Source organism: Aethina tumida, chromosome 4 (genome assembly GCF_024364675.1).
Source record: "Aethina tumida isolate Nest 87 chromosome 4, icAetTumi1.1, whole genome shotgun sequence".
In the NCBI taxonomy this organism is placed as follows: Eukaryota; Metazoa; Arthropoda; class Insecta; order Coleoptera; family Nitidulidae; genus Aethina; species Aethina tumida.
In genome coordinates this window covers 12,213,945-12,237,329 of record NC_065438.1, presented here as the reverse complement: position 1 = coordinate 12,237,329, position 23,385 = coordinate 12,213,945, and the positions used below count along the sequence as shown (strand labels likewise).

General features: G+C 28.1%; 3 protein-coding genes across 4 annotated transcripts; 1 reads left to right on the top strand and 2 right to left on the bottom strand.

Moving 5' to 3' along the window:
* The first annotated feature begins 910 nt into the window (after positions 1–910).
* On the top strand, positions 911–3,713 carry LOC109607497 (all trans-polyprenyl-diphosphate synthase PDSS2). The gene is made up of 3 exons (XM_020023971.2): positions 911–1,491; positions 2,236–2,771; positions 2,834–3,713. Exons 1-3 carry the CDS (start codon positions 1,190–1,192, stop codon positions 3,250–3,252), a joined length of 1,257 nt encoding a protein of 418 aa, XP_019879530.1. The 5' UTR covers positions 911–1,189; the 3' UTR covers positions 3,253–3,713.
* A 497-nt stretch (positions 3,714–4,210) lies between these two features.
* Positions 4,211–5,861, bottom strand: LOC109596147 (all trans-polyprenyl-diphosphate synthase PDSS2). 2 transcript variants are annotated; one of them, XM_020011640.2, is made up of 4 exons: positions 5,485–5,861; positions 5,342–5,434; positions 5,100–5,212; positions 4,211–5,049 (listed from the first exon to the last, which is right to left on the bottom strand). In XM_020011640.2, exons 2-4 carry the CDS (start codon positions 5,419–5,421, stop codon positions 4,244–4,246), a joined length of 999 nt encoding a protein of 332 aa, XP_019867199.1. In that variant the 5' UTR covers positions 5,422–5,434; positions 5,485–5,861; the 3' UTR covers positions 4,211–4,243. The 2 variants fall into 2 exon arrangements, with proteins under 2 accessions (XP_019867199.1, XP_049822130.1); XM_049966173.1 differs by having other exon boundaries at positions 5,342–5,861.
* A 34-nt stretch (positions 5,862–5,895) lies between these two features.
* On the bottom strand, positions 5,896–7,393 carry LOC109596128 (all trans-polyprenyl-diphosphate synthase PDSS2). The gene is made up of 3 exons (XM_020011609.2): positions 6,980–7,393; positions 6,815–6,927; positions 5,896–6,760 (listed from the first exon to the last, which is right to left on the bottom strand). The coding sequence occupies exons 1-3, from the start codon at positions 7,234–7,236 to the stop codon at positions 5,931–5,933; spliced, it is 1,200 nt and encodes a 399-aa protein (XP_019867168.2). The 5' UTR covers positions 7,237–7,393; the 3' UTR covers positions 5,896–5,930.
* Positions 7,394–23,385: the final 15,992 nt, after the last annotated feature.

Here is a 23,385-nt window from a genome sequence, read left to right as displayed (position 1 = left end):
AGTTTCGTCGTGACACGGTATACAGCGCATTTCGAACGAAAAGAATAATGCATTTATGGTTTGCCCAACGTGGTAACGCTCCATCCTTGTCTGTGCTATGTCTGGTTGTGTGTGCGATCGGATCGGATAATGGGGCGGGTAGATAAATCTAGTTGGAACGTAACGTATCGAATATTTTCAGAACGGCTTGTAGAAACTGAGTGCGATTACACAGTGCACAGTTTTATGATAATCTTTAGTATTACGTCATTAAGGTTTCGTTCAATAAATTCTGAATAATTTTCTTCATTTGTTAGAATCAATTTTACAGTTTATAATTTTGTACTTAGTATTATTTTTAAAATATAATTAAGTGCAAAATCTTCACATTAAATAGTTTAAAATCCAAATAATAAATTCAAAATATCAGTAATCAATTTATATTAAAATTCCTATTTTTGTTGAGTATACAGTAAGTTTACAGTACTAAAAAAACTATATTCTTATTCTAAAAAATGTCACAAATATTTATCTCAATTGAGCTGGAAATAAATGAATAATGAATTAAATCTGTATATTTTTAATTAACTTTTATATTATCTTTTTTTAATTTTGGGCCATCTCCTTGACATATACTCAACAATTTTCTGAATATATGACAAATATATAGTTCTCCAAGCTTATTGAATTGCTGTGACGATTTTAGTTAAATTTGTAAAATTTTTATGTCGGTTATAAACGTGATCCTCCATGTCTTTTATATACTAATGTGTGTTATTTTTTGTTATTATTATTATAATTAAATTATTGTGTGTGAAAAATTTAGAAAACCTAAATATTCATTTAAAATAAACTTGAACGTTTTGAAAGCAACATGTAATCGGCGTCATAAAGTGTCATCTGTCACTTGGCCGGTGTTGTTTATTTTTAACCTAACATGTTCTAGTGTTGTCCGAAATGAATTCCATCCTTGAATCAGACGCCATTCTTATTCAAATCATGTCCAATCCTGGATTATTTCCTTTACCAGAGAAATGGTTTCATTCAGTTACCGGTCGAGGTTAGAATAACACGAAAACATCGTCCGGCGAGCACTGAAAGAAATTTAAAAAATGTAGGCCAACTTTCACTTGAATCCGACCGTCTGCTTGCGTGAAACCTGTTTTCTTCAATCCTATGTGGCCAGTACTTAAAATTTGACGAATTAAAAATGTCTCTCTCCAAATTACGGGCGATCTTCCAGTGCAGAAGAATTGTGTCCAGTTCAAGTGTTGTCAGTGGTCAATTTCAGCAGCAAAACAGGGAAATTAACACCACTAAAGTGCAGTTCGCTAAACTCGCACAAGATAAAAAGCCAGACTGGAACCGTGCAGTGAGTGAGGCTGAGAAAATTGTTGGTTATCCTACATCATTTTTGAGTTTGAGATGGCTTTTGAGCGACGAAATAGCGAATGTGGCACTACATTTAAGAAAATTGGTGGGCTCCAATCATCCATTACTTAAAACTGCCAAGTGAGTACAAGAAATTATCTCTTGTGAATTGGTATTTCACCTGTTGATGATGTGAATTTTAATAAGCCTAATTATACATTCTTTTGTAATGTGTTTAAGTTTCTCTTTAGTAGTACAACTGCAAAATGGTTTGTGGCTTGGTTACAATTCACTGTATAATTTGTTATTCAATATTTGTTCAGTCAATTTTGTATTTTGTGCAAAATATAATAATGAAATGTAATGTGGGTTGCGTATATTCTTATAAGATTCCTATAAGTTTTTTTTTTCATATTTCAATCCTTGCGTAATTAATTATGCAAATTAATATGTTTACACCATTACCATATTTTATTTTTGGCATCCATTTCTTAATATTGGTTTAATATTGTAATTAGGAAATATTTATTACTTTTAAAAATTCATGTTATATTAATTTATTTTAAAATTCTAATAATATGTATATTTATTATTTCTACTGATTTATTATTCTACTGATTTGTTATTCATATTTTTGTGAAATACAATGGTGATCAGAGAAACAACACAAAAATCTCAATATTTCCTTTTTCTAAAATTTTTCCTGAAGAAAGCCCCTCAATTTAATTTTCATGAATTTATTTTTCTCAAATTTACGTAACTTTTGGTCTTAAATATTTATTTTTAAATTTTAATTTTAAAAAGTTGCTGTAACTAATGCCACTATATAAATTTAGAAATAGATCTAAAGTTCACAGTTTATTAATAAATTTTTACTTTTTACAGAGGTTTGTTGTACAATGGGAAGAACAACATGCAAGCCTGGGGCCTCATTGTCCTCCTGGTCTCTAAAGCGGCTGGTCACTCCTTGGACATACCCGATTTGGAACAGGATAAAGCTGCGGGAGTTTTGCACAGTCAAAGAGCCCTCGCCGAAGTGACTGAGATGATTAGAACATCCCACTTGGTGCACAAAGGTTTGGTCAACCTGCAGCTTCAAAACAATGCTGCCGACGACTTGATGTTCGGCAACAAAATCGCGTTGTTAAGCGGCGACTATCTGCTCAGCAACAGCAGTATCGAATTGGCGAACCTGAAGAATCAAGAGCTGGTTGAGTTGATGAGTTCCGCCGTAAGGGATTTAGCCGAAGCCGAGTTCGTTGGACCGAGAGACAAGCAGAACAACGCCTTGCCTGCTAAACCGAGAACCGATATCGTTGAGTACAAGCAGTTTAACGACAAAACTTTGGAACCCTGGATTGTTAGTGAGGCTCTTGGCAATGCTATCCCAGAGTGGACTTTGCGCCATGTTCTTAACGCAGGTTAGTAATAATATAATAACATAAACAAAAGCAACATAATGGCATCATAAATTTGTTCACAGGCAGTTTATTGGGAAAATCGTGTCAGGGCACCTTAAAACTGGCTGGCCACCCCATAGAGCTCCAAGAAAAAGGTTACTTATTTGGCAAACATTTGGCATTAGCCTGGCAAGCCTGCCTCGACAAGGAACCCTTTTTACCTGGTGCTAAGGGACCATTTAGTTTGGTGTCCGCTCCCGTCATGTTTACTTTACAAGACGATCCATCTCTCTATAGTTTTATCGAAAAGGGATACGACTCCGTAGACGACGTGGATTATGAGGCGTTAAGGGAAGTTATTTTGGCTGGAAGAGGTCTGGAATTGACCAAGAAACTGCAGAGGGAGCATTCTGACACAGCCATGGAAGTTTTAAATGAGCTGCCACCCAGTGATGCCAGAACTGCTTTGGCGAATATCATTGTAGCAATGCAAGACATCTAATGGAAAGAAACTCGAATCGTATGTATTGGTGTGATGCAGCGTTATTTGCTCAATTGTATTGAATTACATTAATTTGTCAAACTAGGTAGGTAGTATTACCCAAAACATTCCACTTTAGTACAAAAGAACATTATCTTACACTCATTTGCTTAAAATTCTTTTCATTGAATAATGTAGATTTGTAACAAACTTTAATCTAACTCTTAAAATGGTTCAAAATCACATGCAATACAGTACAGCAACAATAGTTACCAAACATCACAATTTACCAAATCAAGCAATAATGTCCATTAAGGCCTTAATTTAGTATTATTCTGTGATATTGAGCTTTTAACTTTTCGAATATTACTATTTGTATGAACCTTGTATATTTTCATATTTATATTTTTATACTGGTGTTGGATATCATGATGTAATACACTTCATTTTTGATATACAGAAATATATAAATTTACATAATGTTTAAATGTTTATTTCTTTCCCAGTTGTATGAATTTGTACATTGTATTGTTTTGTTTGTCCCGCTTAAAGGTCTTAAAATAAAAATATTAATTATCACATTGTTTGAATAATTCATTCTAACGCCCGTCTTGCTTTACATTTTGGAAATGTTTTCAATTCTTCCAATTCTTCAAATACATACAATCTTTGATTCTACCGTTTTCTAAATGTCTGGACCAGAGAAAGCCAGGAAATTTTGTATTCTGTAAGAAGCTGTATTATACTTAACAGACACTGTGTTTTCTATTCCCTGCTTTTTAGATTTTTCTGGTATAGCTCTATTTTTTTCGTCTCTTGTCCCTGTAAAATTTGATCCCTTGAGAGCTCTATATCCCATTAGCACCTTCAGATATAACTCTTCTAACGCTTGGCTGTAATGTTAAATTAAATTAAATCCATCATTTTTTAAATATTTATTTTTTGTCTCTTTTGGAAGTATAAAAATAAAAAATACTAATTATTGCAACAAAAATATATTTTATAAAAACTATCACATTGTTTGAATAATTCGTTCTAAGGCGTATCTTGCTTTACATTCAGGGAATTTTATCAACTCCTCCAATGCATTCAGGGCGCATTCAGTCTTTAGTTCAACAGTTTTTTGAATGCCTGGTCCATTTTTCACTGTTTCTCTAATTTGACTATAATTTAGACATTCTGGTTCTTCAACTATACTTTGATAAAAACCCGTATCGTACTGTAGGTGAAATAAAATTGGGGCGGAGACCAATTCAAAATCGTCCCCGTTTTCAAACGCTTGAAGTTCCTGACATAATTGATACACCAACCCCAATTGTCTTCCAAAAACATGGGCTTCTTTCCGTTTTCTTTCATCCCCAGACAAAATCATACTTGCTTCGCAGGCTCTGGCTAACAAAGAAGCTCCACCTAAAAGGTTCCTTATAATCCACTCGCTTTTGGCGAAACCCAGGAAGTTTTGTATTCTGTAGGGAGCTGTACTGAACTCCACAGGCACCGTGTTTTCTGTTCCCTGCTTCTTAGGTTTTTCTGGTACAGCTCTATTTTGTTCGTCTCTTGGTCCTATAAAATTCGATTCATTGAGATCTCTCAAGGCAGTGGATATTAATTCGTTTACTTCTTGATTTTTCATTTCGGCCAGTAGTTTGAAACTTGTGCTTAATAGATAATCACCACTGAGTAGTGCCAGTTTGTTACCGTAATTGGCTTCGTTGTTCAAGTCGCTTCTGTCATAATTTTGAACTGTGTTGTGCAATATGTTGCTGGTTTTAACCATTTCCGTTACTTCAGCAAGGGTTCGTTGCTGAGGCAGTATTCCTAAAATAAAAAGAGGGAAATAAGCAGAGCATTCTTGGTCCCGTTAGTACCTTCAGATATATCTCTCCTAACCCCTGGCTGTAAAGTTAAATTGTTGCATTTTGATAGTAACAGAACTATTAGTCCCCATTTTGGCAGGGTGTGCTTTTCCATTATTAAGTCTCTAAAATTTGATAATTTAGCGATATTATTTATCAGCCAGGTATAATGAATATTTTAACAATAACTATTAAATGTTCAAATAAATTACATAATTACGGACTTGCTCTGATAAAGGTAAATTTGTACTTACTTGGCAGTGTTTATTAAAGGGTGACTAGTACCCATTAATTTTCTTATATGACTAGCAATATCAGCAACTTCATCGTTCATTAAACATTTTAAACTAAGGAAAGATGTTGAATGGCCGACAATTTTTTCAGCTTCACTTATTACCTTATTATAGTTATGCTGCTTAATTTGTGTACTCATTAAACGTTTTATTGCTGAAATATTGCAGGTACATAGTGAATTTGTTGATTTTAGAGCGTTCATTATTCCTCTTTATATAACCGGCGTGTGACATGTACTGAAATAGGCCGATTAAAAATAGACTCACGCAGTGATCTTAAAGACCGAAAAATGTGTTCTATAATGCGATTAAAAAGTGTAATATTCTTTATAGAACTCTGCAAACACGTTATGTAATAAGTGTTGAGAAATCAATAATCAGAGGCTCCCAAAATCTAACAAATAAACAAACAAGTATTTGTATAATTCTATTTTGAAACTTTTTAACGACATTTTATTTAGATAATTATATTGTACTTATTTCTAATAAGATGTTTAGGAAAATAAACACACATCTTTTATATAAATACCTATTATTTATTGTGACCTATTTACAAACTATTTATCATATTGACTAGGGCATTTTTGGCCTCATTATCGTTAAATTCGTTTAAAACATCCAGCGCTTTATCTGAAAACTCCTTTTTCAATTCAGTAGTTTCATCCAGCCCAGGACCTTCTTTAACAACCTCTCTAATATACTCATAATCTACTTTTTCCACACCATTTTGTCCCTTAATAATTTCATCATAAAAAAAAGGATCATGCCTTAAATGAAACATAACGGGTGCCGATATTAAACTAAATGGACCTGTGACACCATCCTTGAACAATTCTGCATCAATTCTGGCCTGCCAGGCTAAAGCCATATTCCTGCCAAATACATAGCCATGTTCTTGCAACTCATCAGAGTGTCCAGCTAGTCTTAAGGTGCCTTGGCAACATTTTGCCAACAATGAAGCACCACCTAATAGATGTCTTAACGTCCATTCCGACTTACAATTGCCTAAAACTTTCTCTAAAGGTACAGGATCAGTGCCAAACTGATTGGCAATTTCTATGTCTTCTTGTATTGGTAAGGGTTTGGAGGGTAGTGGTCTGTTTTGTGAGTCCCTAGGTTCTATAAATTGGGACTCAGCAAGGTCTCTTAGTGTTGCAGAGACAATTTCGTTCACCTCTTGATTTTTTAGTCCAGCTAACTCGCGAAAACTCGAACTTAGTAAGTAGTCCCCAGTAAGCAAAGCAATTTTGTTACCAAAATTAAGGTTTAGTAACTCTTCTTCTGCCTTGTTTTCAATGTTTAACAGACTATTATGTACTATGTTACTTGTTCTAATCATTTCTGTCACTTCTGCAAGGACCCTTTGACTGTGTAGAATACCTACAAATAACCAGATGTTAAAATATCTGTTATGGAATTATGCTTGGTCATTACCTGCCGTAACATCATATTCTAGATGCGACAATGGGGATTTTATTCCTCCTGCCTTAGAAATTAGCAAAACAATTAACCCCCAAGCAGGCACTTCCCTTGACAGAAGTAAATCTCTAAAACCACATGTTTTAAAACTACTAAATATACGTAGATTCAATTTGATACCTCGCAGTACTAAGTAGTGGATGATTTGTACCAACAAGTTTTCTGATATGCAGAGCGATATTCGCAACTTCATCATTCAACAGCCAACGAAGACTAAGAAATGATGTGGGATATCCCACAATTTTTTCGGCATCTTTCACCGCCTGGGTACAAAGGGCTTCGTCTGATTGTTTAGTTACGAAACTGGGAATGGTGGACAGTTGTCTAATGCAACGTTTCCTTGGTAAAATATATTTTAACGTGTTTAAGCACTTCATGTTAACACGCCGAATTTGCCACTATGCGAAACCAGGAAGTATTGTATTTTTTCTTGAGGCGATTAACAATTTGAAGGTCTTATCGCCGTACATTATTAATTTTTATATTTGGGACTTTGTTTATCATATGATTTTAGGTTAATTTTTAAAAATTCAAGGTTAGGAGTCTGTAACAAAGTAGGCAACTATCTTTAAGTGTATGCGTATTCTGTGTTGCATAATCTCAAAGGAAACAAAAAATTAGAAATTTAATTTTATGTTTAAAAATTTTGAAAATGAAATTGTATCACATGTCTTGTTGAATTATACAACTATTACACAAGGTGTTTTCTTAAAATAAGTGATCAAAACATGGGGGCAAATATAATATGTCCAATAATGAAGAAAATCTAAATAAACTTTTTTCCTGAAATACAGCCAATTAAATTTATATCTCTAAAATTTAAATTTGATATATGCTATCGTAAAATATATACCTACATTTCAATGTAATAATCTTTTTCCATAATGATATGGTAGCATAGATTCTGGAGGATTCACCCATTTTTCGCCTTTTTCTACAGTGGTGTCTATAATTATAGCAACTTATTAAAATATATTAAAAGTATGTATTATACTACAACTTTTGAATTAGATGATTGTACATAGAATGTAATATAAAATGTGTAATAGCCACTAATAATATTTTTAATTATTTCTGTTAAAAACATAAATTAACCAAAAAGTACATAAAATTCGAACGTTAATAAAATTAAATTAATGCTAAAATCAAAAATGCATAATATTCTAACATTTTTTATTCAAAAATAAAATTGTAAAAAATAAATTTCCTTAAATTTCAGATTATTTTTAATTTAAATATAGAGTAGAGCCCATAATGGAACAGAGTAGAATTGAATGCTACAACCTATAATGTTTATTGTTTTTTTGTTATTGTTGTGTCTAATATACAACTGATCAAACGGATTTTATTCTTAAAAAAGTATTGTTGTATATCATTGAGAAAATAATGTAGATGTGTAAAATTCCAGACTTCTAATTTTGTTAAACTTTTATGTATTTATTATTATTAAACAACTATTTAACTTCTGATGAAGTTATTTATATTTCATCAGTAGTTTCCATAAGTTTTATTAATTAGCAGAATAATTTACTTAAAATTACAATGCGTATGTTTATTAATTTACGCAAAGAAGTGGAGATCTAAAGAAGTGAAAATAATTCTTAAGGTGCGGAAATCTAATCTTCGCAGTAATTAATGTAATTAATAAGGTCCTTGTAAATTGGATTTGTTACATCTTAAATTTACTACCATCCTCCTTTCATTTATCTTAGAAGTCACAGGTCGTGATTTTAATTAAGTGATTATTTATGTGCATGAAAAGGTTCAGTTTTCTCATGAACCGCATAAGAAAGTCTTTTGTATTTCAATACAACCGTAAATAGGAAAAAAAAAAAACGATGAGAACCATTCATTCATCAAGAATTTATCATTCTTTTGGAAAACATTAAAATGCAGGAGCTCCGAAAGTTTTAAACCGTTGATTTCGGCGAAGTTTTGAAGAAGTGACATTAATAAACTTTTCACAAGTAATATGCACAATTTATTCAAACTAGTTTCGGTATAAGTTCGCTACATAAAAGTTACACTAAAAATGGACGTAGTGACACTTGCACCGAGCGCACAATTTAATTTATATTGCGCATTTTACCAACAATAAGACATGCAACAAAATTTAATTAAAGTCCCAATCTCTTGTTATATTGACAAATCCAGCCGGTAGTCTGAATACGCAGGGCAATTTCAACACCGACTGGAATTGAATGAGGTATTTTAATTTCGGGTCGCACAGATACGATATCAATGATCCCGGGGGTACTGATATTTTAACTTTAAGCCGTGCCCCGCTATCGTGAGCACAATAAATTTGATAACTTCAGAAAGTATCTGCACCGTCTACACTCGCTTTCAAGGTACTTGAACTTTTCCCATCCGCTTAATTGAACACGGATATTCCGATCGATTCATTAACTTGAATCTGTATGATTATTTTCGTATAATTGCAATTGTTGGACCGATTTAATTCGGGGGGTAGGCGCCGATGGAGTTTTGAATCGTTCGCATTTCGTTGCTGATTGCAATCTTGTATACGAATAAGATCCATATTTTATTCATACGCATTTGAGCGTTGCATTAAGAATACATTCTTGTCGGATGCACACGTTTTTTTTTTCGCTTCCTTTGGCGCGCCCCAAAACTTTTCCTCCACCATAACTTGTTTATAAATATTTCAAACAAAACTGTCGGCGTGCAGATGTGGGCCTCGTGCACTTATGCCCAACTTTTATGTTGAATATAAATCAGTCAAATTGACAGTATAAAGATGTTTGATTTGCCGAATGCAAATATAAATCGCTTACTTGCTGAATTTTTATTCTCATAATCCGATTTACGGTATTCAGCTCATTTGGTATGTGGGCTCCGGAATCAATATTAATCAGCACGGAGTGCGCTTTGTTCTTTTTCTCCACGGAAACACTGTCTTATAAATATTTATTCGTATTATGGCAGGGATGTGTATGTATATAAAGACATGATTTTTTATTAAATAATGTGTTTTAATATTTAATATCACCACAAGCTGATTTTTGTATTATTTTGGCAATGATTATATTTAAATCTAACAAGAAAAAATTTAAATTAAAAAATTATTAATAAATTTTCCAGTTTATTTAATATTATTGGAGAACTATAGAATATTATAGACCAATTTTAGAAATTGTGTAGTTAGATTAAAAACTTTAATCTCCAATTTGAAAAATATTTATGTTGGTTGTATTAAATTAGAATTCCTTATTTTCTAACATTCAATTTGAATGAATTGAAATGAAATATTTGCCTTATTTACAGAAATAAACTGAATTTACAGAAAAAATATTTATTTAAAATTAATTATATAATTAATACTGGTCCTCATTTTTGTAAACGCGCCGTCAAATGGACTAATAAAAAAGTAAAATATTAAAAGTAATTTATTTTATGCACTGTTAGATCCATTTTCAACAGGTAATATTTAAATTTTTTTAATTAATCAGAAAAGTAACCTTTAAAATACTATAAAAAATAGGATTTTGATGTTCAATAAATGTTTAAACATCGTGAATGCGCAAACAAATTTTATAATTACAACTACATCCAAAAGGCAATTAATTTTATGTTTTCAAATATCTTATCCTAATTCATTTGAATATTTTAATTAAGTTTTTTGTTTCGCATCCACCATTTTTACAACTAATGTTAAAAATGGCGAATGCGCAACCAATCCAATAATTAGTTACTATTAAACAAATTCTAAGAATGAGTTGATTATATTAAAAGTAATTTATTTTATCCACTGTTAGATGCATTTTTAACAAGTATTATTTAAATTTTTCTAATTAATCAGTAAAGTAACCTTTAAAATACTATAAAAAATATGATTTTGATGTTTAATAAATGTTTAAACATCGTGAATGCGCAAACAAATTGTATAATTGCAACTACATCCAAAAGGCAATTAATTTTACGTTTTCAAATATCTTATCCTAATTCATTTGAATATTTTAATTAAGTTTTTTGTTTCGCATCCACCATTTTTACAACTGTTGTTAAAAATGGCGAATGCGCAACCAATCCAATAATTAGTTACTATTAAACAAATTCTAAGAATAAGTTGTTAATATTAAAAGAAAAATTTTATTCGCTGTTAGATCAATTTTTAACAGGTACTATTTAAATTTTCTTAATTAATCAGTAAAGTAACCTTTAAAATACTATAAAAAATATGATTTTGATGTTTAATAAATGTTTAAAAGTCGTGAATGCGCAAACAAATTTTTGTGTGTGAAACTACAATTATGCCTAATATCTATAAATTATATATAATAAATTAAAAATAAAAATCTGAGTAATTATGTATCTAAGTAAATTATGATACATGAAATGGAACTGCCATTCTCAAATGAGTCGAATACTACTTCGAAAAATGAAACTTACATTTACACATTGTGTTATCAGCTGTGATTTTCAATTTCCCAGTGACTTTTTCTCCCACAATTTACGATTCGACGTTACCAAAAGTAAACCCGTGATCTTAAACGAAACCATTGAGGAAGAAAATAATTTTCAATAAATATGCCAATATATCAAAGACAGTGGCAGTAAAAAAAAAATTTTCCATAAAGGCCTCAATGTCGCCTAATAAATATTTCATGAGGTGATACCGATAAACAATACAGTACGGCTCTGCGTTGACAGTAAGTTTTTTCGGTCCCGAGGATATTTATGACATCAGATTCGTAGTGTGTATTCCGCGGCATGTATCGCAGTTTTGCGGGGGCAAAACAGGAACACAATCGGGCCCGACGCGATATTGTCGGGGTTGAGTGCGTTACGCCCACCGCGACGCGTTCCCAAGTGCGGCAGGCAGCCCCCCGGCGGCCGTCCCGGTCCAAAGCCGGCTCGACAGCCGCCGCCGCCGATTTACGACGATACCGACTCAGATGAGCGTAATTGAAATTTAAAATGATTTTCCTCCTTCGACGGCGGCGACGACGTTACGCTGCCGTCCCATCCGATTGCTTTTATGTTTTTGTGTTAAATAGAGATAAATATGGGGCGGGCCCGGTTTTTACGCACAGAAGGGTCAGGCGAAGTCGACGGATTACGGTCTCATTGTTTAACGCTGCGAGCAATTTAAACTTTCCCTGCGAAATTCGGAATCACTTAAATTCGCGTTTTGTTTACAATTTCATTATTATACTGATTCCCCTTTAATATTTTACGTCTGTTATTTTGACTTCATTTTATATACTTTTAGTTATAACAATAGATAAATTTTACTGGTTGTCTAAATACGTAAATATGGAATTGTTAAAATTTAATTTAAACAAAATATTTTAGTTATAAAATTAAATACACAAAATGGAAAATACATTTTATAGTGTTTAATTTCATTATTATGTAAATAATACTGTTTAGTTTACATTTTCAATATTTTTTTTGTTTTAATTTTTAATTAAATATTTTTTAAATTTAAAAAATTACAAATAGATTAAATTCAATAGATTCACAACTATAGAAATAAATTATTATTATTATTTTTATTATTACAGTTTAAAACGTAAATATAATTAATAATTATATTTTAAAAAACATTTACTATTTTGTTTCAAATACTTAATTTTAGCAATAATTTTAGCAATTTTTAAAGTTTTCAAAAAACAAATTTTTTGCATTAACAGTGTTTCGTAAGTTTTTTAAAATCCAATATTTTATTTTATTTCACTTTTTTTTGTAGAATTTTTACATTTTTTTAAAATATATTATGTATATTTAATTGTTCTATAATTACATAATTTTGTAGTTTTAATTGTGTAGACAACATTTTAATTTTTTTTTACTTTAAAAAGTCGAATAACAATTTTATCCATTTATATTCTGATTAAATATATTTGAGGTTTAAAATACATATAATAATTAAATGTTACATATAACAATGATGCGACTACAAATTGGGGTGAGATGTCTTATCATCTAACAGGGACGTATCGAGAAATGATTGAACCAATGCTAATTAATTTATTACTAATTTTTGTAATAAAAAATAAGATTTATTATTAATTTAAAAATATTTTTTTCATGATTAAATAGTTTTACAGAATTAATGCTTTTTAGTTCAGTTTTGATCTTCAAGTTTATATTAAATTATATAAATATTTTTAAATTATTGCAATAAAACTAAAAAACAATATTCAATTAAATGAACAAACGAATATTTGAATATAGTTATTTGAAAAAATTTCATGCGTATCCGCCAATTGAAAAAAATGGTGGATGCGCCCAATGGGAGATTTCTTATTGCAAATAAGTATTTACATAAACTGTGTACCATTTAATAATCATAAACAAATATAAAATATCCGCATATTCTGAATATTCAATTAAATGAATATGTTTGAATACAGTTTTTTGAAAAATTCTGAGCTCTAACTACAATTTTATTCATTTATCCGCCACAGAAATTGAAAAAATGATGGATACGTCTCAATGAGAAGACTTATTACCAATAAGTATTTACACAATACTGCGTCCCCCTCAATAAATATGAACAAACTAAGGAGGCAAATTTATGAAACTGAAACTTAAAAAATAGGTAATTTCAAAAAGTTTTATAAATTTTAAATTCGATAAATTAAATTATTATTATTATTTTTATTATTATAATTATTTAAAACATATTTAATAATTATATTTTAAAAAAGTTTACTATTTTGTTTCAAATATAACTTAATTTAGCAACTTTTAAAAAAACAAATTTTTTGCATTAATATTAGGAGTTTTTTAATAAAATATTTTATTTTATTGTTTTTTGTAATTTTAAGAATTTTAAAATTTCTTTTTGTAAATCTATTATGTATATTTAATAGTTCAATAATTACATAATTTTTAGTTTTAATTGTGTATATAACATTTTCATTTTTTTTTACTTTAAAATGTCGAATAACAATTTTATCCCTTTATATTCTGATTAAACTTATTGGAGGTTTAAAATACAGATAATAATTAAAAGTTACATATATTCAAAAATTCTCTAGTTTCACAAATAGACAATTAAATTATTATCTTTATTTATTAGTATAGCCTTTTTTAATTCATTAATTGTTATATTTTAAAAGTAACTTTAAATATTTTGATTAAGACTTCTTTACATCAGTTTTAATAGTTTGAATATAATATGAAATTTATATACCTTAATTTTAGCAATTTTTAAGGTTTTCAAAAACAAATTCAACAAATTTTTTCCTTTGAGATTAGGAATTTTTTAAGATTTAGTATTTTATAACATTTTATTTTTCTACCAATGCCAATTTCTTTGTATTGCCGCAAATTTTTGATAATTTTTTGTTTTTTCTTTTCATCTTTATATTTTATAGTTTTATAGTTTCATAACCTTGTAGTAAACTTTTCCATTTTTTTTTCTTTATAATAATCTTAAAAAAATCTTACCTTAGTTATGCCCATTTATTTGAATTATTACCAATTTTAGACATTTTCTGGGTAATTTTATTTGAACATATTTACTGTTACAGTTTTACTTTTTTAATAAATATTTTTTGTTATTTTTTTTTTAAATTCTACATAATTCTTGAATTAAAATTTTCTCATTTTATCCTGGATGTTACTAATTTCAATTTTAATACCTTCAAGAAATTTGTGTTGTACGAACAAAATGTTTATTAGAATAAGACTAAAACTTTCTCAGTAATTTTTAATAATTGAAAAAATAAATTCATAAGAAGAATAGGATTTTTAATTTTGCTACAGAATTCTAGATAAATTTGATATACACCCAATTCAGGTGGTATTACTAGATTTGCCATAAAAGAATTGCTATTACGGTTTCTTCAATTTTCGTGTCAAAAATTGTCTAGTAGATTAAACGAATGAAAAATAAAAAAATTATGAGGGTGTCCCACTTTCAATTATGTATGTTGTATACAATTTAATATTAATTAATATTTTCTACAATTTAATTATTTTTTAGTTCTCACATCAATTAAATAATGTACGAATAAATATACTTTATTTTTTTATTTCGGTATTTTAAAATTTAATAAAATAATCCGGTAAAATTTAATCAAATGAATTTAATAATTTAATATTTGTGTCACGGTTCCACATTTTTTTGCATAAATACAGTTCACAGTGAATTGAATAAATATAACCACTCTAAATAATCATATATTGAAAGTATTAAATTATAAAAAATACGAACTAACTATAGCAAACAACATTAAATTATTTAATACATTTATCGGCAAACACTAAAATCAATATAAATAGAACGTGTGGTGTACATTAAATTTATAATTCATATTAAAATAATATAAAATTTATGTTGAAAGGTTGGTAATGTATATAGGTATTAAATATTTATAATTAATATTTGTTGAAACACATTTAAATAAATATATATTCTAATTTGTTATTTATAGGGCCATACATCGGTAATGGAACGTTGAGTACCCATGTTCAATTTTAGTTTTATATTTTTATGTAACCGCCTGGATAAATGATTAATGTAAAAGTTGTTGTGCCAAAATGACCGTCATAAAATCATATTTAGCGGCACCAACTCAACTATGAATATTTCACTGCAATTCGAATATATATTTGATGGCAAAAATTAGTGTGCTTCACAGCTGTACAGCAGAGATAATTTATAAGAATTACATTGTACAATTAAAACGCCCTGTTATTACACAACCGTATTTAACATGCTGTACGGACTCGGGGACCAAACGTAATTACCCATTAGGGTAAGAAGCAATCCACTACATCCAACGAAAGAAAGATGTTAATATCGTACGTGGTCTACAAGGTGGATTAAACGACTTATTTTTTTTTATTATTATTTTTGCAAAAACCCAACAAAGTTTATTCGCCAACATATCTTTCTTTACGGTAGTTGGCAATTCTTTTATTGGAGTTCGGAGTGGTTTACAAGTTATGTTTGCTGAAATTGTGTCTTTATGACCCTGTTTTTAAACGTATTACTCCGGTTCTTGTGTTTATAAATTATAATTGCAGAGACACACAGAATAACAATGATGCGACCACAAATTAATGGGGTGAGATGTCTTATCATTCAACAGGGACGTATCGAGATATGATTGAACCAATGCTATCTAATTTATTTATTTATAATAATAGACAATACGTTTTAAATTATTAAATTAAATTTAATATTTTGTTCATAATTAAATAATTTTATTAATTAATTTTCTTAGAGAAAAAATATTTACATATTCCTTTCTACACTCGTGTTTTCACTATTCGCGGATTAAAAAAATGCTGCTGTTGGAACCATTTTCAACAGGTACTATTTAATTTTTTTAATTAAAGTAAAATACTATAAAAAATATGATTTTGATGTTTAATAAATGTTTAAACATCGTGAATGCGCAAACAAATTGTATAATTACAACTACATCCAAGAGGCAATTAATTTTATGTCTTCAAATATCTTATCCTAATTCATTTGAATATTTTAATTAAGTTTTTTGTTTCGCATCCACCATTTTTACAACTGTTGTTAAAAATGGTGAATGCGCAACCAATCCAATTATTAGTTACTATTAAACAAATTCTAAGAAGAAGTTGATTATATTAAAAGTAATTTATTTTATCCGCCGTTAGATCCATTTTTAACAGGTATTATTTAAATTTTTTTAATTAATCAGTAATGTAACCTTTAAAATACTATAAAAAGTATGATTTTGATGTTTAATAAATGTTTAAACATCGTGAATGCACAAACAAATTGTATAATTACAACTACATCTAAAAGGCAATTAATTTTACGTTTTGAAATATCTTATCCTAATTCATTTGAATATTTTAATTAAGTTTTTTGTTTCGCATTCACCATTTTTACAACTGTTGTTAAAAATGGCGAATGCGCAACCAATCCAATAATTAGTTAATATTAAACAAATTCTAAGAATAAGTTGATTATAGTAAAAGTAATTTATTTTATCCGCCGTTAGATTATTACTTAAATTTTTTTAATTAATAAGTAATGTAACCTTTAAAATACTATATAAAATATGATTTTGATGTTTAATAAATTTTAAAATTGCTTAAATTAAATTACTAATGCTTCTGCTAATATCAGTCTGAATTGAAAGAGTGCTGCTAAGCAAAAAAAAATTACAAAATTCTTTAAGCCATTGCCTAAGCCTGAAGATTAATCAATATGATTAAAAACTTCAAGTAAATTGATTTTTTTTATATATTTGTATATATCCCGCGAATAAAGAGATTTTACTGTACAGTTATTTTGAAAAATTCTGAGCTCTAACTACAATTTTATTCATGGTGATCCGCCACACAAATTGGAAAAAATGGTGGATGCGGTCAATGGGAGGTTCCTTGTTACAAATAAGTATTTACACAATACTGCGTGCCACTCAATACACATAAACAAACTAAGGAGGCAAATTTATGAAACCGAAATGAAATGTAAATCAGTTTTGGGCGTGCACCTATTTGTCGTATATCACCGGCCCCGAAAACCAGTAAATAGAAGTCGTGGGAATTTAATTTATAAAATAACAATGTTGGCAATAAATACCGGAAAGCAATAAAATAAATCTGGAAAGAAGAGCCCGAGCAAAATATCAATTTGCACATAACGCAATAAATCGAAAACAATTCAATTTGCATCTCGGTCATAGATTTTCTTTTGACCCGCTTAAGACCGCATCTATGGCCAAATAATAAAATATGGTGCCTCCACAACATCCGTCTTCCGAATTTATCTTGTATACATCGTTTTACAATACTGCGGAAACATGTTTAATTCAATGGCGAAGCGAAATTATAATATTTATCTCGAGCGATTCACACACTTAAGCACTTGCATCGGACAATAAAGGATTGTCGGATTATTGAATCGTTACATCCGCTAAGCTGAATAAAATGCGTCGTTTAAACAGTGAAAAAAGGCGGCATTACGGCACAATGGAGTCGAAGCAAATTCACACAGCAGCACGAATAATAAAAAGTAAAGATGTAGCGTTCTAAGTAATCACTTGAATTTAATTAGTGTAGAATTATTAATGAACAGTTTGAATATTTTAGAAAATTTTAATTAATGTGAAAGCCGAAATAAAAAAAATCTCGTCGCCTAATAAAACCCTTTTATCCGGGCGCTCGTCGAAATCTCGGAGTAAATTTAGTTAATTAGTGTCTGGAGGTAGAGCCGTTGCAGACTGTGTAAAAATATTTGAATTCGTCTCCAGACGCGGGCTGATATTCCCGTTCGGGCGGAAGACGACTCGACGGGAAAATGCATTAAAGAAATTCCACTTACTTGTGCCCGTCTTAATCTTGAAATATAACGCGCTGGTCATTCCTGTTTGTCGCTTTTTCACTCTGAAATGTAACAGACGGATGCCATAAAACTAATATTTACACGCCTTGTTTTTATAATAAATAAATCCCGAAGGAAAAACGAGAATAATTTATTGTGCAACGGAGAATTTCCAACGGAATGAATTCAGCATCGTTTTAAAGAATTAAAAACGTTTTTCCTATCTTGGTTATTCATTCATTCGTAAAATTTTCAAATTTTAAGTACTCTGAGAAAAATCATAAAAAGTTTTTAAATATATTTACTTAATTTTAATATTAATTAGTTTTATAAGAAGCTGTTATTAGGAATCTAATAACAATGAAGTAAGTTGGGTTAAGTTGGATCAACAATTAAATTTCTTAATATCAGATTAATACAAATTTTGTCCCCTGAAAATTCATAGAATTAAAAAAGGAAAATTAAAAATTACAAAAAAATAGATTAACAATTAAGGAAATATATAATAATATTATTTATTTTATATTAACAAATTTAATTATTGACCCAATCTAACCTAACCTAAATTATTGTAATCTAACTTATTGGTTCTTAAAATTTCATAAAATTAAGAAATAAAATTAAAAAACTAAAAACTATCATATTAATATTTAGGGAAGTATATAAAAATATTATTAACATTAGAATTAACAAATATAATTGTTGACCTAATCTAACTTAGCCTAAATTAGTGTATTTTAATCTACTGGTTCATAAAAATCCATAAAATTTAAAAGAAGTAAAAAGTTCTCAACAATCACATTAATAATTAGGAAATATACAAAAACATTGTTAATATTAAAATTATCAAATTTAATTGTTGACCTAATCTAACTTAACCTAATCTACTGTAACCTAACATGAATCGATTCCTGAAAATTCATGAAATTAAAAAAGAAAAATTACAAAAAAATACATTCACTCTTAAGGAAATATATAAACATATTATTTTATATTAACAAATTTAATTATTGACCTAATCTAACTTATTGCAATCTAACTTATTGGTTCTTAAAATTTCATAAAATTAAGAAATAAAATTAAAAAAATTACAAACTATCATATTAATATTTAGGGAAGTATATAAAAATATTATTAATATTAAAATTGAATAATTTAATTATTGTCCTAATGTAACTTAATCTAATCTACAGTAACCTCAGATATCGGTTCCCAAAAATTCATGAAATAAAAAAAATAAAGTTAAAAATGACAACAAATTAGATTAACTATTAAGGAAATATTTAAAAATATTTTTAATATTAAAATTAACAAATTTAGTTGTTGACCTAATCTAACTTAATCTAATCTAAAAAAAAAAAATGAAATTAAAAATAATAAAAAATTATATTGGTTATTAAGGAAATGTATAAAAATATAATAATATTTTTATACATTTCCTATATTAACAAATCTTATATAAACAAATTTAATTATTGACTTAATATAATTTAACCTAAATTATCATACTAATAATTATGGAAATATAAAAATAATATTAATATTAAAATTAACAAATTTAATTGTTGACCTAATCAAACATAACTTTAATTAGTATAACCTAATTTTTCTTAATCTCTTACCTACTTTCTTTCGTCTATAATTAAATGATCATTGTTAATTAATGGAAAAACAACAAAGACAAAATGTTGTTTTATTAGAAATAATTTTCCTTTTGTGTAATTAAATTTTGCTTATTTTTATTTTCCATTGTCAAGAAAAAATAAAAATTGTTTACGCTGCCAAATACACTCTCCATAATTTAAAATTTAAAAATTATTTTAAAAGCGAAGGAAAAACATATTTTCAATAAATATACGCTCAGCTTTTTAATTTAGATAACACAAAAACAGGAATTGCGACCCCCGAGTTGTAAAACATCCATATATTATGCATTCAGCGAGGGACATAAATTATTTCGTTCAGATCTCATCTACGAAGATCTGAATCGGGTGGAATGTTGTTCGTTCGTATAATTTTTTCACGTTCAGATTTCGAACGGCTTATTACGGATCACGTACCACGTCAATTTCGTCTTTGACAGTTGCGAAATGTCTTTACATAACAGCCCGAACTTTCTTAATCTTCAATAATTACCAGTTTTGTTTGCGTCGGAAATTCGCCTCGCATTTCTGACGTCTTGTTTATTTTTTTATTATTATTTTTTGGCCCGCGTAATTGAAATTGCGATTGGAATTACGGTTTCGCCGTTAGGTAAAGGGACGCGAAAACGGCTTTAATAACTAAAAACTAAATTAACTTGCACAATTGCATTTTAGCCGGGTTCCGCCATAATAGCAACGTGGGGAAAAAAATTAAGCCGCTTCCTAATTTTCAATGTAAATTCCAAGATATCCACAGTCACATTGTAACAAATAATACAGTTGAATTTGCATTATAAACAGGGGCTTCCTTTATTAGAACTGCCCCTATATTTTCACTATTATGCTCGAAATGTAATTATCTGCTTTTACTCGAAAATCCACGCTTGAGGAGGATTTGCTGGCACTTTATTGTTTTACTCGAGTTTCCGGCTTGCCTTTGTTTAATTTGATTAATTAATTTCCAGACTGAGAAAAGTAACTGTACAAATAGGTAGCAATGAAAATACGGACGGGCACTTTTTTCCACCAGAATGCAAGAAATAATAAATTGTCTTTTGTTCGAGTTATGAAACTGTTGTTTCTAAAGAAATACAGTTATTGGCAATTTTAATGCAAATTATTCTTTTTGGCATGTATAGTTTATATAATATTTAACTTTAATAGGGTTTTAAATACGTCTGAGGTCTGTGGCACACTTTTTTATTAATACATCAACAATTATATTTATCCTTATTTTTATGTTAGTCAAAAATATAAATATCTGATAAAAAATAATATTTTAAGAACATATTATAGTCTCATTCACAAAATATTGGTTAAAATTCCAGTTTTAAATATCAATATATATTTTAAAACAATATTTAATATCTTATGTGTATAAAATATTCTCATAGCTAAAAAATATCTACAGTGGTGGACAGAAAAATAGCACCAATTACTGTAATACATTATATACATTATAAATTTTATACCTAAATCAAAATAGTCTTTACTTATATTAAATTTTGAACAAAATGAATTCGAAATATGGCTGTTTAGGGAAATAGCACACCTTTGTAAAATATATATTTGTTAAAAAATTTATGTATAAAACAAAATTGTTAAATTTTGTTGGATATCCTTTTTACGTTATAACCACCTGTAAATGGTGAGGTAAAGAATATTAATATATATTTTTTATACTGACTGGACAAAATTTATATTAAATTTTTTATGTTAAAAAATTTATTTATTTTTGAAAAAATGGTGGATGCGCGTCAATGGGAAGTTTCTTATTACAAATAACCAAAATGAAATGTAAATCAGTGTAAATATAAAATATCCACATATTCAGAACATTTAATTAAATGAACAAATGAGTATTTGAATACAGTTATCTGAAAAATTCTGAGGTTTAACTACAATTTTATTCATAGTGATCCGCCACAAAAATTGGAAAAATGGTGATGCGCTTCAATGGCAGGTTCCTTATCACAAATAAATATTTACATAAACTCAATAAACATATACAAACTAACATTTAATCACATTAATAATTACGAAATTATACAAAAATATATTAATATTAAAATTATCAACCTACAGGTTCTTAAATTTCATAAGATTAAAAGATAAAATTAAAAAATTACAAATAATCATATTAATAATTAGGGAAATATATAAAAATACTATTAATATTAGAATTAACAAATTTAATTGTTAACCTAATCTAATTTAACCTAAGTTAATGTAATTTAATCTGGTTCTTAAAACTAAAATAAAATTTAAAAGAAGTAAAAAGTTCCAAAAAATCACATTAATAATTAGAAAAATATACAAAAACATTATTAACATTAAAATTAGCAAATTTAATTGTTGACCTAATCTAACTTAACCAAATCTACTGTAACCTATTAACATATTATTTATTTTATATTAACAACTTTAATTATTGACCCAAACTAATTTATCCTAAATTATTGTAATCTAATTTATTGGTTTTTAAAATTTCATAAAATTAAAGTATATTTTATTAAAAATATCAATATTTGACTTGAAAAGTATTTTAAAATATTATTTCATTATTATAAAACAATATGTGTTATGTTTATGATTATTATTTATATATAAAGTAGTATTTTATAGGTTTCTTATGTGTACAACATGATCTCATTCATAAAAGAACAATTATATTTAGGATATTCTTATAATTTTGGATAAAATTGTTCTTATAAATGTCAATATATAATATAAAATGATATACAATATTTAATGTGCACAAAATATTCTCATCCATACAAAAAAAATATATTTTATTTCATTTTAGACAGAAATTTTTGATGGAATCAATATTTAACATAAAAAGTATTTTAAATAAGTTTTATGTGTTTAACACTACAAACAGGTAGCACTGAAAATGCGGATGTGCACTCTCTTCAATCAGAATTCAATAAATAATAAATTATCGTTTGTTCAAACTATTGAATACTAATTGCCAAGGGAACCCAGTAGTTATTGGCAAATAAAATATATTGAATTTGGTTGGCATATTTTACTTATACATATAAATATTTAAAATAAAAAGTTTTTTAAAACGTTTATTTTATATACTAGTATTTCATTAGTAAAAAAGCAATTATATTCGACTTACTTTTTTTATGATTATGCTACAAATTTTAGAAAAACACATCAATATTTAACATGAAATAGTATTTTATATACTTCTTATGTATTCTTATTCTCATTTATAAACGAACAATTATAATTTAGGATATTCTTATGATTTTGGATAAAATCATAAATATCTAATATGTACAAAATATTTTTGTCCATGCAAGAAAAATTATATTTTATCTCATTTTAAACAAATATTCATTTAGGGACATCAATATTTAATATAAAAAGTATTTTAAATAAGTATTATGTGTATAATACTATAAATAGGAATGTGCATTTTCTTCTATCAGAATAAAATAAATAATAAATTGTCTTTTGATCAAGTTGTTGAATTGTAATTGCTCATGGAAGCCAGCTATTGACAGTTTAAAAAAATATATTCAATTTTCTATTATATTTTGCTTATAAAATCAATATTTAATATAAAAACA

Excerpts from the sequence above, each read along its gene's own strand:
- LOC109607497 (XM_020023971.2), top strand. The coding sequence starts at position 1,190 with ATGTCTCTCTCCAAATTACGGGCGATCTTCCAGTGCAGAAGAATTGTG. Across the intron at positions 1,492-2,235 it reads CCATTACTTAAAACTGCCAA|AGGTTTGTTGTACAATGGGA; the intron begins GTGAGTACAAGA and ends TACTTTTTACAG. Across the intron at positions 2,772-2,833 it reads GCGCCATGTTCTTAACGCAG|GCAGTTTATTGGGAAAATCG; the intron begins GTTAGTAATAAT and ends ATTTGTTCACAG.
- LOC109596147 (XM_049966173.1), bottom strand. The coding sequence starts at position 5,583 with ATGAACGCTCTAAAATCAACAAATTCACTATGTACCTGCAATATTTCA. Across the intron at positions 5,213-5,341 it reads CCTTTAATAAACACTGCCAA|AGACTTAATAATGGAAAAGC; the intron begins GTAAGTACAAAT and ends ATCAAATTTTAG. Across the intron at positions 5,050-5,099 it reads TAGGAGAGATATATCTGAAG|GAATACTGCCTCAGCAACGA; the intron begins GTACTAACGGGA and ends TTTTTATTTTAG.
- LOC109596128 (XM_020011609.2), bottom strand. The coding sequence starts at position 7,236 with ATGAAGTGCTTAAACACGTTAAAATATATTTTACCAAGGAAACGTTGC. Across the intron at positions 6,928-6,979 it reads CCACTACTTAGTACTGCGAG|AGATTTACTTCTGTCAAGGG; the intron begins GTATCAAATTGA and ends ATGTGGTTTTAG. Across the intron at positions 6,761-6,814 it reads AGAATATGATGTTACGGCAG|GTATTCTACACAGTCAAAGG; the intron begins GTAATGACCAAG and ends GGTTATTTGTAG.